This window comes from Triticum aestivum, chromosome 3B, assembly GCF_018294505.1.
Source record: "Triticum aestivum cultivar Chinese Spring chromosome 3B, IWGSC CS RefSeq v2.1, whole genome shotgun sequence".
Taxonomy (NCBI): domain Eukaryota; kingdom Viridiplantae; phylum Streptophyta; class Magnoliopsida; order Poales; family Poaceae; genus Triticum; species Triticum aestivum.
The window spans coordinates 432,075,181-432,089,113 of record NC_057801.1 but is presented as its reverse complement, the minus strand read 5'-3'; the positions used below and the strand labels follow the sequence as shown (position 1 = coordinate 432,089,113).

The following is a 13,933-nucleotide window of genomic DNA, read 5'->3' as shown; positions in this document are numbered from 1 at the left end:
TGTGCCTTTCGTTTGTATCATAAACTTGATTTGCATTTTGAACTTGGTTGAATGATGCCGTGAGCATGAATTTGAACGAACTTTTCGTCATCAACTTGTTTGTGATTTAAATTATATGCCATGTCTTTGTTTTGTGATGTGTGAAATTTATTTTGTGTTCAAAATGTATCAAATATGACATGCACGGACTGCTCGCGCCCGCTGTATTTTAGCGCGGCTGCTGGAGCCAGCACTGTGCGCCGCGCCAAACCTGACGATGCGCGCCGCGCTTTGCGCGGCTGTTGGAGATGCTCTGACGTGTGACTTTACCACAGCAAGTCGGAGAATCTGGTTTTGACTCTCCCTCGCCGGCGGCCGGCGCCGTGCTCCCGCAGCGGCGCAGCCCCCGTGTCCAACCCCAACATCTACGCCCCGTTGAGTCACGTGCCGTGCCCGCACGAACACCTGCTCCCATATCCCTGGCCGCGCTCCGCGCTACCGCGGCGATCGGGCGTCCACTGCCCAGTCGAGCACCTTCCCTCGCCGTACGAATATGGCCCCTGTTCCCGCTCCTATCGCGCGCCTCCCCCTCCTCCCTCGCCGTGTCCACACCCCCCTCCCTCATCCCCGACCGTCAGCACCGGCGGAGGCACGACACACCGCGCGCACGAGGGCGCCGCAGCGGATCGGAGGAGTGGATCCGGGGGGAAGGGAGACGGCGCGGGGTAGCGGCACATCACTCCGGAGCACGGGGCGACTGGCGCGGCGGGCGCCATGGCTAAAAAGGCGCGGCATGTGAACCACCCTAGTTGACATTTTGCTTCGCCTGATGCGTATCCGGTTGCTGGATTGACTCGTACGCTTCCAGGGCTCGGATAAGGGGGGGTTCTTCACGGAGTACGGCGAGGCGACCCGATACCAGGTCGGCGAAGTGGTCGGCAAAGGCAGCTACGGCGTCGTGGCGTCTGCCGTCGATACCCACACCGGCGAGAGCGTCGCCATCAAAAAGATCGACGACGTCTTCGAGCATGTCGCCGACGCCACCCGCATTCTCCGCGAGATCAAGCTGCTCCGCCTTCTGCGCCATCCAGACATCGTCCAGATCAAGCACATCATGCTCCCGCCGTCGCGCCGCGAGTTCCGTGACATCTACATAATCTTCGAGCTCATGGAGTCCGACCTCCACCAGGTCATCAAGGCCAACGACGACCTCAGCCCGGAGCACCATCAGTTCTTTTTCTACCAGCTGCTTCGTGGGATGAAGTACATACACGCTGCCAATGTCTTCCACCGGGACCTCAAGCCCAAGAACATTCTAGCCAATGCCGATTGCAAGCTCAAGATTTGCGACTTCGGCCTTGCTCGGGTTTCCTTCAATGACACCCCGTCCGCGATATTCTGGACGGTATGTACTTCGCTCTAATGAAAGCTTAGAATGATTATGTCTATTATGTAAGCAGCCAGCCAAAATTTAGACTTTTATGCTCGACTGGCCATTTTTCTCCCAGGATTATGTAGCAACAAGGTGGTATCGTGCTCCAGAATTATGTGGCTCCTTCTTTTCAAAGGTGAGAAACTCCATCTCGACAAAATTTGACCTTGACCAAATTAGAGACTGAATCCGTGATAATTCATCTGTGAGCATCAGTATCCTCTTGATGCTGTCGAGTTTGTTCATAAATCTGAGTTTTCTTGTACACTTGATTGTTGACAGTTGACACCATGTGAATGCACAATATTACCACATTGGACAATTCGGGGTTCACTGTACTGAACTTAGTATTTGCTTTTGCAGTATACTCCTGCGATTGATATTTGGAGCATAGGATGTATATTTGCAGAAATGCTTACAGGGAGGCCGCTCTTTCCTGGCAAAAATGTGGTACATCAATTGGATCTCATGACTGATCTACTCGGCACTCCTTCGGCAGAATCTATTTCTAGGGTGAGTTCAATCCCCGCTTCTAAAATAAATAAATCAGTTAGAGACTTATCTCGTGCGTGATTTATTTACCAACTCTTTGTGCTTGTGGTTACCATTTCCTTTATCAAGATGAAATATTCCTGCTATAATTGGATCTGCCGTTTAATACATACTTACATTATGTCTGAAAAGTAAAGGACTGCCTAGAACTCAAAAGGCCTGATTATTTTTATAGGGGCAGTCGATTTTGTTGAACCACTGGATTTAGATCCAATAGCTCGCTGTACTTCTGCAACCTCCAGACTCTGTCTTCCTTCTTTCACCTTTATCCCCGCTGTAAACCCTCTGCCAAGGTATCCCCTGCGCGTTGGCAGCTACCCTACCTCGCGGTCCACTGTATTCTCTTAACCTTTGGCTTGGGGTTTCCAGCGGCTTCCACGAAACCAACAATCCTACCCCCCTAACCACTTCGGCAAGGTCTCCTGCCTCGGCCAGACGGCCACATAGCCTTAACCACTCTTGTGTCGCCGGTGGCTCTGCATCAAAATCCACCGGTGCGTGAGGTTGACATGTCACATGACTGCATTTCAAAGAACTACCCGACAGCAAAAGGATAAAATTCATGCTTCGTTTAATTTGTGTTTATCATAAGAAACTTCCAAGTGATGTTTTGGTTGAATAATTCACTATCTGAAAAGGCATCTGGTCTTAGACAGTCCCACACTCCCAATGATCATATATTTGCTTGATTTGTATACTATGTAATCCTTAATTTCTGGAAAGGGCACACAAGGTTTTTGGTCCGTTGTGCTAAAAAAATATGGACGATAATTGATCTAACAATGATGCTTTACAAACAACTAAGCTTGCTCCATCTATGGCTGAGGGAGTTATCTTTTGAATATTATTCTTACAGAAAATAACTGTGGTTTGTAAACCTTTTTTCTGGATGCAAGGCATTCAGAGTGATGGTTTGGTCAAATAATTCACTACCTGAACAGGCATGTTGTCTCAGACAGTCCTGCACTCCCAGTGACCATATATTTGCTTGATCTGTGTATAGTTTGCACTCCTTAATTTCTGGAAAGGGCAAACACGATATCTGGTCCATTGTGCTAAAAAAAAATGGGCGGCAATTGATATTTAACAATGATTGATGACAAGCAAATAAGCTTGCTCCATCTAAGGCTGAGGGATTTATCTTTCGACATATGTAATTTCCGAACATTCGGATTTTGTCTTTAGATCCGAACGACCACTTCTCGCGTGCGCATTACTGCACGATCTGCTTATGACGCGCGCGAAGATTTCGCGGAGAAAAAAAAGTGCGCCCACATGAATTTGAACTCCGACCTGCTGGTTGAGGAGCAGCTACGCAACCACCCAGACTGAGCCTACTTTTGTGTTTTCGTTTCAGGTTAGCTGAGTTTTATACTCTGTTAGTCTGTTTGATAGCGAGAAAAAACGTGACGAGGGGGCAGACCCATGGACCAAGTTATTTCAAGGATCGATGCATTGTGTTTGTACCTCTCGATGAGTAATTATAGAGAAAAGAATGTTTCTCTTCGTGTAGAATTCGAACTCCAATCATTGTTTTGTGTGTAAACCCGAGGAAAAAAATTGTTTTGAAATATACGTTGGATAGTCTGATAATTTACACACCACAAACCTGGTAATTTATATACAAACACCGCAACAATTTTTTTTGACCCAGATTTTTTGTTGTTAAAATATAAGATCCGATAACTTACGGGGCAACACCGCGGTAACCTCTTTTTTATCTGATAGCATAGTAGTTTAGGTCTTTAGGAATCACATACCTGATAACTTACATGCCAACACCGCGATAATCTTTTATTCATCAGGAAAAAAGTTGATGAAATATACCCCGGTAACTTCTGTGTGAATAGCATGATAATTTACACACCGCAAATCTGATAACTTATGTACCTCGGGTCTGGTAACTTTGACGGGGGAGGGGACTTTGTTGAAACATACAACGGTAACTTCTGTGCAATTATCATGGTATTTTCACACGCTGACTGATAACTTACATACCCTTAGCATGGTAACTTTGACCCAAGGAAAAAAGTATGAAACATAGCCCGATCATTTCTTTTTAAAGAGCATGGTAATTTATGCACAACATTCCTCATAACTTACCTAGAAACACCGCGGTAACTTTTGACCCAGGAGTTTTTTTGTTTGAAAACATATCACCGGTAATTTCTATGTACATGATGGTAATATACGCACTGCGGACCTGGTAGCTTACGTACAAACATTGTGTTTAACTTTGACCCCAAGAGAAAACTGTTGAAGCATACTCCCGTACTCCGACAATTTCTATGTAAGTAGCATGGTAACTTCCGTACCATGGACCTTCTAACCTAGGTACAATCACCATGGTAACTTTGACCCGAGGGAAAAAATTATTGAAAAACATACCCCCGATAACTTGGGTGTAAATAACATGCCAATATCCTGTTAAGTACAAAACAATGCGGGAACTTCCCTCAAAAAAAAAAAAAACAATGCGTGAACTACAAAGGCATCTGTGGTGACTTTTTTCAATCTCAAGATGAAGTGTCGGCCTAGTCTCTCGGATGCTCATAGGGGTAGTGTGTCCGCGTGTGTGTGTTTATAGGGGTTAGGATATGTGTGTGTATGAGCGCCCGCGTTTGTATTGTGTTTAAAATAAGAACTTTGGCCGAAGGTGAGGAGGGGACAGAATTGCTGAAAAAGTATATCCGATACTTATGTGTAAATAAGGTATGTATGAACCATAGACCCGATGATAACTTCGGCGCATGGATAAAGTAGTCGAAACATCCTTGTGATAACTTCAGTGCAAACACTATGATAAGTTACGTGCTGCAGTGGTGATAGCTTACGTAGTTTAGGCGTGGTAACTTTGGACTGGAAAAAAATATCGCCGAAACATACCAACATGGGATCTCGTTTCGAAGATCTCGTCGCGATGATTTTTTTATGTGAAAACCGATTTTCAATCGGAGCGACGGTTTGAGCTACAAAACATTTTGAAGTTTGAAAAAAAAAGAATCTAGGATGACATCAGCTTTTCGACCTTTTGTGCATATATGCATGTAATTAGAGGGAGGAGTGCACGTGAAAGGTAAATTAGTCATTCTAATACATGCATGTATGTAATTAGAGTGAAGTAAGAATCATTCTTGCCTATTGCTAAAATCCGAACGTTTGGTACTTATAGAAGTCCTTTATCTTTTGAACATTGTTCTTATGGAAATAACTGTGGCTGTAACCTTTTTTTTTTGGACAAAAGGCCTTTCGCCCTCCTTTATAGATAAAGCCACAAATGGCTATTTGCACAAAAGTTCCACAAATACTCATGATCCATAAAGAAGTTGCATAGCACGCTTACAGCACAAACACTCGCGCAGCAAAACACCCCAGCCACCTCTGAGATAGCAAAAAAGGGCGACACCTGAATTTTCCTCAATGTCCTCCTTTGATGATGGCATCACGAGCTGCAAACAAAATGATCGTTTTGAAAAAACAATTAGAGGGATGGTTGGGTGTGTGGAGGATCGGTGCCTATGTCCTTTGGGTGCAACCATTGGGAGATGATAGAACAGGATACATTCAACCGATTTTGGATGGTAGTCCAGTAATAGGTTATGTGTCTGAGTCATGTAATCATGTTATTGGCCAGGCGACACCTGAAGTTTCCTCGATGTCCTCCTGTGATGATGGCATCACGAGCTGCAAACGAAAATGATCATTTTGAACAAACAATTAGATGAATGTTTGGGTGTGTGGAGGATCGGCGCCTATGGCCTTTGGATGGAACCATTGGGAGATGATAGAAAGGGATACATTCAACCGATTTTGGATGGTGGTCCAGTAATAGGTTATGTGTGAGTCATGTAATCCCTGTTATTGGGCAGTTGTGGTTGGGCCTTGTTTTCACTTGTTAAACTTTTTTAGATGTTGGTCATAGTACTTTAATTAAGATGGTTGTGTGCATGGTATGATGCAAAATGCGCGCGGGGGGGGGGGGGGGGGGGGGGGGGGGGGGGGGTAACCCCTGCAAAGAAAAAGATGGATGTTTGGGGATAACCCACTCCGTGGTGAGTTTGTTGCACGTGTCCTAGAGCGCACAGCTCTGAGCTGCAAAGCCGACCCACATGTCCCTACAAATGCGACCCTAAGCCTAAACCCCCTGGATATGATTGTGAAACTCGCACGAAGCACCTAAGATTCCCAGTTTGCGTCTTCGAATTCCTCAGAGTGCACAGGTCCCATTGGACAGGCCGTGGCGCTTGAGAATCTGGTCACTCGGAGGCAAGCAGCCATGGATCAACTGCCAACGGAAGATATTGATCTTGGGCAGGAGAGACACCCCAAAGGATGATTTTGACCTTGAGCAGGAGAGCCACCCGCCAAACATCCCGAATTTGAATCACCGCGGCCCCCTGGCACAGCGCAGTTTACAATGGAGCGATTTGACCGAAAAAAATCCTGACATTAAGACCCAGGAAATTTCATCGGCGCCCTCAGACAGGTTGAAAGAATTCACTTCTTGCCTCAGATATTACAATTCTACTAATTCTGCCTACCCAAATGACCAAAGAATGTAGAGCCCCCTCGGATTGCTGCACGCGTGGTCGATGGTGATCAAAGGATCCTTACAAGAGGCAGAAAAGATAGAGGGGGGGGGGGGGGGGGGGGGGGGGGAGAACATAGTGGCTTCTTCGATACCCACACGATGTTTGGAGCCCAGCAGAAAGGACCCTTTAATCTGTTGAAGGCTGATCTAGAACTGGGATCCCTTGCGTGTGAGTCCCAATAGCAGTGCCGTGGCGGACAAGTATTTGGCACGAATCAAATCAGCTCAGGCTTCGGAGCCCCTGCCCATTTTGGCCAAGTTTCCTAAGCTGTCTCACCATTAGGCCGATGTTCATCAACTTCATATGCAAATTTCCCAGACCCCCAAGTCCTTGGGTTTACACACGTCAGCCCATTTGACCATGTGTTATTTACGCTTGCTCTCAGTTCCTTCCCAAAAGAACCTGGACCGTTGTGAATCCAGAGCGATGTGGATTCTGCCAGGAGCAGGTACATCCCAATGATAGATAGGCAGATGGAGGGCAACTTTCCAGGTAGATAGTTGCGCTGAGGGGATACTTGATAACCAGTGCAGTTCGGTAGCATATGTAATTGGGAGAATCACTGACGAGGCTCGCTGCTGGAAGGAGGCAGGGCTATCCCTCCTAAAGACTATTTGAGCCACCCTGATCTGGTTCAATGGTGTGTAGTAATGTAATCTAGCTGGCTTTGTTGTTACTCCCGGGCACCAGCACCGACCCCCATCTCTAATTTGTAACAATACTGTTATGTTTCTTCTCCTTCATTAATGAAATATGCAGCATCCAGCTGTCTCTTCGTCAAATGATAGATAGGTAGGAGTTGGTCCGGATCAGTTTTCTCCCAAGGACATAAACTTCCCTTTCCAAGGCTCCACCCTGTTGCAACTTGTACTACGGATGCACAACAGTTTCAGAAATCAAATATGTCGATCAATAATCTGAACATCTCTTTTTCCTGAAAAACTAGCCTACTTTGCCATTCAATTAAGAATAGCAATAATACACAAGAGGCAGTTTATCAAACGAATCTGGCAGAAAACGCTGACCCTTCATTTGTACTGTACTATTTTTCTGTCAGAGACCTTTAGATAAATTTACTGCTATATTTTATAGCATGTTAATCAACCTGCTTAGCTAACAATATGACTATTTATTTGAGCTTTCATCTTATAAATCCCTCTCCCCTTCAGCTTATTTTGGAAGATCTAATTTGTGGCCTAGGTTTTAACAAAGTATCTAGCCGCAAAGAATTAAATGTGTTTGGCCTATTTTTAAATTTCACAAACCGCTAAGATGAACCTGAAGCTTGGCCAAACAGATCCAAAGTTTGGACTAATTCATGGATCTACAGATAATTCGTTCTGCTGTTCCAAGTGTATATTGCATTTGCATTCTGAAACTTTTGGATAATGCTTCAGTCTTTTTGATTAATTGTACTAGTATGATTTTTGTGATTATCTTCACCTTGAAATAATATTTCCTAATAAAAAATATTTGAACAAAGGAACAATACAGATAGTGAGTAATATTTGTTCCGCTAAGTACTTTTCTAAGTGATAAATCATGTTCAGAAATGTTTCTTAAACTCTATCTGTTGCCTATTTGTACTGCATGCAGATTCGAAACGAAAAAGCTCGGCGATATTTGGGAAACATGAAAAAAAAGCATCCAATACCTTTTTCTCAGAAGTTTCCCGGTGTGGACCCCATGGCACTCCATTTGCTTGAGCGTCTTCTTGCTTTTGATCCCGCAGATCGGCCAACAGCTGCAGAGGTAGGAAATATAATCAACAAGAATGTTAGCTCAAAATGCTCGATTCTTTTGTTATATATTCGATACTGATATGATATCAATGTAATTCAAGGCCTTGGCAGACCCATACTTTACTGGATTGGCAAATTCTGAACTCGAACCCACAACGCAACCCATCTCGAGACTTGAGTTTGAGTTTGAGAGAAGGAAGCTGGGCAGAGAGGACGTACGTGAATTAATTTACAGGGAGGTAATGTCAGTCAACTGTACGCTGGGGATTATGGTAGTAGTCTTTACTAATGCATGAGGTATCTCTAGATTTTAGAGTACCATCCTCAGATGTTGCATGAGTATCTTCGTGGTGGAGATCAGGCAAACTTTCTTTACCCAAGGTGAGTTTGGACAAAATGCTTTGATCCACCCTTGTTACAAGAAGAAAGATATACATGTGTTATCTATGTAATGTTTTGTTCCGTTAGTAAAGTTTGCTTTTGACAATGATAGGCATATGTTTCAGTAGGTGTTATTCGTTGAACTTTTTGCATGCTACAACTTGAGTGGAGGTGAGAAAGAAAAGCATACCGGTGCACATTATGATCCTACGAATATAACGAGCAATGTGTAGCTTAAAATATTATTTTGATAATCGTTGAAATATCATTATCAAGCAACTGCATATGTTGAGGCTGTTTAACGTAATCAGTTGCGATGTGGTAATGGCGTTTTTCTTGTGTTAAACAATGGTCCCTTTGGATTTTGATGTACAAGCTTTTCATTTCCCTAAATAAAAATTTATGCTATTGTAAACCTTATTCGAATATGCCAAACAGGAAACACCATTTCTTTAACCACAGTTATGATTGGTTAAGATATTGCCAGTATACTAACTGATATATTATTGCCAGTGGGGTGGATCGTTTCAAGAGGCAATTTGTTCATCTCGAAGAAATCGGTGCTAAGGGTGAAAAGACTAGCCCGCAGCTGCGGCAGCATGCTTCCTTACCAAGGCAATACCTTTTTTTTACTGAAGAAAAGCATTATAGTTTACTCAGCTGGAGGTGTTTTTTTCATGTCATTAGAGTGAAATAGGATAATTCATTGATTTAAATTCTGCTGCATGAAGCAGAGTTCTGTATGCCTGCCATATGAGGTGGATCACGCAAAACTCATTTGAGTTTCTATAATCATTTTACAAATAATAAGCAATATGAACAACACATAGGGTGTGGCGTCGTTCCTCTTAGGTCTCTATAATAATAATAATAATAATTCATTGCCTGCATGCCTGTGATCTCTCTTGAACTAATATATCCTCTATCTTATCTCAGGGAAAGAGTTATCGGCAGCAGTGATGAGCCCGAAAAGCCAAATGCAGATTACTGTATAAAATTGCATGTAGGTGAGGTACCAGGTTACACATCGGTGACGGATGGCCTTAACAAGCCACTGTTGAATACTCGAAACTTCTTGAAGAGCGAAAGCATCGGTGCCTCCAAGTGCATCGTCGTCAAAGAAAAGCGAGAAAAAGATGTAAGTGCCGCGACAACATTACCTCCCTAATACTTAATAAAACCAAATATTTTGAGTTGACCTTTTTTTTCTAGTAATAACCAAAATGGATCAATGTCGAAAGTTGACCTAAAAATTATATGAAATGTTAAAAACCCGACCCCAGATTTTTAGCGCTAAAAATCTGACAATCAGATTTGCCATGCGAAAACAGATACAATTGCGTATAAGGATTTGCCATTGTTCTACAGTGCAAATTGCCATGTAGCATAAAAAAAACACAGAAAAATTGCCATGGTGCAGCGATTAATTGCCATGCGTTCAATCAGGATCCGACATACCTGAGGACGTCAGATTTTTAATACTATAAGTCTAACGTCAGATTTATATTGAGAAAATTATTGTCTAGATTTAAAGGCTCGATTGTCTATGCAAATGCGATATAGAACCTGATATGATGTTGTACTGCTTTTAAGTCAAGAGTTAAAGGCTCGATTGTCTACCACTCCCTTCATTCCATAATTCTTGTCGTGGTTTTACTTCAAATTTGAAATTAAACCATGGTTAGAATTATGGGACGGAGGGAGTAATTCATAAATAACATGGTATGGTAAAAAGCTGTGTGATATGTGATTCGTATTTCCGAAATGAGCCAACATTGAGTCACAGAGTACGGAATAGTTCCAATGTCAATGTAGGTTGAGAAACTGAAAAAAATGCTTGAGTCTATTAAAGCTGAAAGCTCATTATGTATAGATAAGTTAAACTTTTGTGCATGTTGGTTGGATTTCTGTTTCTCAGAACAAACTGTCGTGGAGGGTAGGCAGTATACCTCTCTACAAGGGGTCCAGTTGTACCCTAGCAAAGTCCTTGGAATCCAGTAATTCGCATTGAGTGAACACATTGAAGTTCCACGCTATGAGTTGATTCTCTGATGTAATGTCCCCTATAACTTGGATAACGTTGCTATCAATCAAATTATGCGTGCTCCTTTGTTTTTGCAGGAGGAATCTATGTCTGAGTATATGCATGAAGCATCTGATTAGGAAGCGAAAAGGATTGTTCAACTCAAAAGTTTGTGATGGTACGGGGAAAACAGAAGCACGTCCGATCCATGGGGGCTTCACTTCAGAATCCCGAGCGCACGAATCAGATCGATGAACCACACTGGTGCCGGTGCCTGTGCCGGTGCCGGATAGTCATCTCATTGGTTAGCAGAGCCTAGGATTTATTTCAATTTTTTGGGCACAACTTTGATCGATGCTCCCATTCATGTAACTAGTAGAGTTTAGAATGTAACCAACAGAGTGTACAATTGTCCTTTTCTAAAACAGAGTGTACAATTGTAACCAACATATACTGGAGTACATGGCTCGACTTCTTATCACTCGTGCAGTGCTTTCTTACTACTTCCTCCGTCCCATAATATAAGAGCGTTTTGGATATTACACTAGTGTTAAAAACGTTCTTATATTACGGGATGGAGGGAGCACGTGACTTGATTCTCCTCGTTTCTGCTAATGCTAGCAAGTACTCATTTCATAAAGAAATATAAGAGCGTTTAGACTGTACCGGGAGTTGAGAGATGGTGTGTACAGGGCGGGCAGGCCGGGACGCAGGTGACAACGTTGTTCACGTGCATAGCACAGTACAAGGCTTACTTGCATTGCAGGCAAAGAAGCATCGCCATCATAGTGCCAAGAACACACGTACTCGAGGACAGGAATCATCACCAATTCACCAGCGCGTCGCCTAGACGTGGGAGCTGCGGTCTCGACCGTGTATGGATGGCAATGGCATTGCGATCCTGACCCATGCCCTGTGCGCTTTTTGACCGTGCACTAGCTCGAAGGCGTAGCGGATCCCGAAAAGAGCCAAGCCAAAGCGCACGCGCAAAGGATCGTCCAGGTTTGGTGCCTCCCCCCGTGCGCAAACCCATCAGGTGGAAGGTCGGTTTTCACGCACTCGCCTGCTCCGGACACATGGAGCTAATCCGCTTCTTCAAAAGTCCGCGAACAGTGACTGATCACACTTTAAATATCCCCTTTCACAATCGGATACCTCACTATCAAATCCTCAAATTTATAAAATCACATACACCATAAAATCTAGTCTAAATCTTCACCGGCGCTCATTCGCCTCCATGTCCGGCAGCCGGCTGAGCCCTCCGGAGTGAAGATGTGGTCGCCGGTGAGGAAGAGTAGGACATGGGACACAGACCAGCTCACGGGACTCGAGGCATCACCGTCTCCCATACCTTACTCTTCCTCATAGGAGCCCGTGGCCTGGACGTCGACGGTCGATGTTAGGTCCACGATAGACCCCTCGTGGTAGGAACCCGACACCTGCACCAAACCTCTAAATAGTGGATTCGGTGCGGCATTCGACTCTGCCTTCGCGGCCTCCCGCGTCTTGTGCCTCGCACGGCAGGCACACCGCGCCATATTAGCAGACGAGCCATAAATAATTTCTGTGGTTACCTTCGACTCTGAGCCTGACGCGACGAGGAAGACGTGCCACTGAATGGGTTGCGCCACCGCCACGACTTGGGGCCCCAGAAGGACGCACCGCCTTCGGCGAGGCAGCAGTCAAGCGCCTTCAACCACCACGCCCGGTGGATCTAGTAGCCCTTTGTGCGGATGTAATGGATTCCCACAGGATCGAGTCCGACTGCTGTCGGGCGGGCTCCTCCCCGGAGCGACGGAGAGCAATGCAAACAACCATCTCCTCTTTGGGCCTACATGGCAAAAGGTCCCGGTTGACAGATTAAGAGAGCTCGGAGTCAGATTGGCTGCCAGCCATGTCAGAGAAGGTCGGAGATCACCGAAAGAGGCCTTGGGGGCGAAATGGAGTGGAGTGGATAGAGTTTTGTCTGGGACGCGGATGGTAACGAATATATATGGGGTCAGGGTGTGCCAGATCTAATGTGGTGGACGTGCTCGGGCACATCCAAGCCTCCTCATATCCGCCCCAGATTTGTGCTGGATACGAGGGATGTCAATCAGCCTGAATGTATAGGGCTGGTTTGAGACACCCGTCTAGATCGAGATTGTGCGACCAGTCAGTGACCGGCCGTCCGGGCGGACGTATTGGGGGGGGGGGGGGGGGGGGGGCTGGTTGTAGATGCTCTTAGGACCAAATCATCTCCCCTTTTAATTGAACAAAAATAGTAACTGGCGAATGTTCCCCAGGAGGGCGACCCTGGCAAACGCCCTCCCCGCCGTTGCATGGATCTTCATGACGGGCATTGCCGTGTCGGATGGTTGGAGGCGTTCATTGTCTACCGATTCCTCACAAACTCTCTTTTTATCTAAAAATTGTGTAACCCCCGCGCGGGGGTGATATCGAATCGTGACCTCTCTTGAGATCCTGGAGCTTTTTGCCACTAGGCTGAGGGAGGGGGGGGGGGGGGGGGGGGGGGGGGTCACTGTTAAAACTGATATTTATAATATTATTTTTGCAGGAAACTGGTATTTATATATAACTTGGCATTTTAAAGATATTTTGTGTTTAATCGTCCGAAAATCCTGATTTTATTTTATTTTATTACTGGGCAGTTTTATTATGGAACCTTGTTATTAAGAGGATGACATTTTTATAACTGAGAGGATGGCATTTCTATTTTTAATGGCATGCCAATTTTATTAATAAGAGCATCACATTCTATTATTAGTAGGATGATATTTTTATCAATGTGATGATGGCATTTCTTTTATCAGCAAGATGGTGGCATTTTTAGTAGTAAGACATTTTTTTAATAGGATTTCATTTTTATTATTGAGAGGGTGGCATTTTTAATACTGAGAGGTGCCATTTTTTCACTATCTCTTTTCTTTCTGCACAAAGATTTTGGGTGATGACTATGAACATGGCAACTTTAATGGCATTTTTTCATTTTTCTGATTTTTGTTCATGACATTTTCTAGAAAAAAACTATTTAATGTGCCTTTGGGCCAATTGGGGTGTGGCCATGGCCCTCCCGCCATGGAGGACCTCCCCCTAGCGAACGAATTCGTTGGATGGGACTGATCGGCGGATATTGAGGTTCTAATTGGATGGACCTCTCAAATCCACCTCATACGTTCGGGCGGGACGCCCTATCACTGTCCGGTCATGATTTTTTGACCCAGGCGGCCCC

General features: G+C 44.6%; 1 protein-coding gene across 2 annotated transcripts; it reads left to right on the top strand.

Annotated features, from left to right (window-relative positions):
* Positions 1-292: 292 nt before the first annotated feature.
* Positions 293-11,182, top strand: LOC123070215 (mitogen-activated protein kinase 16). Of its 2 annotated transcripts, none has more exons than XR_006433547.1 (10): positions 293-765; positions 848-1,384; positions 1,488-1,547; positions 1,775-1,924; positions 8,152-8,307; positions 8,399-8,536; positions 8,612-8,678; positions 9,192-9,293; positions 9,615-9,816; positions 10,800-11,182. XR_006433547.1 is itself a non-coding variant. In XM_044493292.1 (10 exons), exons 1-10 carry the CDS (start codon positions 754-756, stop codon positions 10,839-10,841), a joined length of 1,473 nt encoding a protein of 490 aa, XP_044349227.1. In that variant the 5' UTR covers positions 296-753; the 3' UTR covers positions 10,842-11,182. The 2 variants fall into 2 exon arrangements, 1 of the variants encoding a protein (XP_044349227.1); XM_044493292.1 differs by having other exon boundaries at positions 296-765; positions 8,605-8,678.
* The last annotated feature ends 2,751 nt before the right edge of the window (positions 11,183-13,933 follow it).

Excerpts from the sequence above, each read along its gene's own strand:
- LOC123070215 (XM_044493292.1), top strand. Across the intron at positions 8,679-9,191 it reads GCAAACTTTCTTTACCCAAG|TGGGGTGGATCGTTTCAAGA; the intron begins GTGAGTTTGGAC and ends TATTATTGCCAG. Across the intron at positions 9,817-10,799 it reads AAGAAAAGCGAGAAAAAGAT|GAGGAATCTATGTCTGAGTA; the intron begins GTAAGTGCCGCG and ends TTGTTTTTGCAG.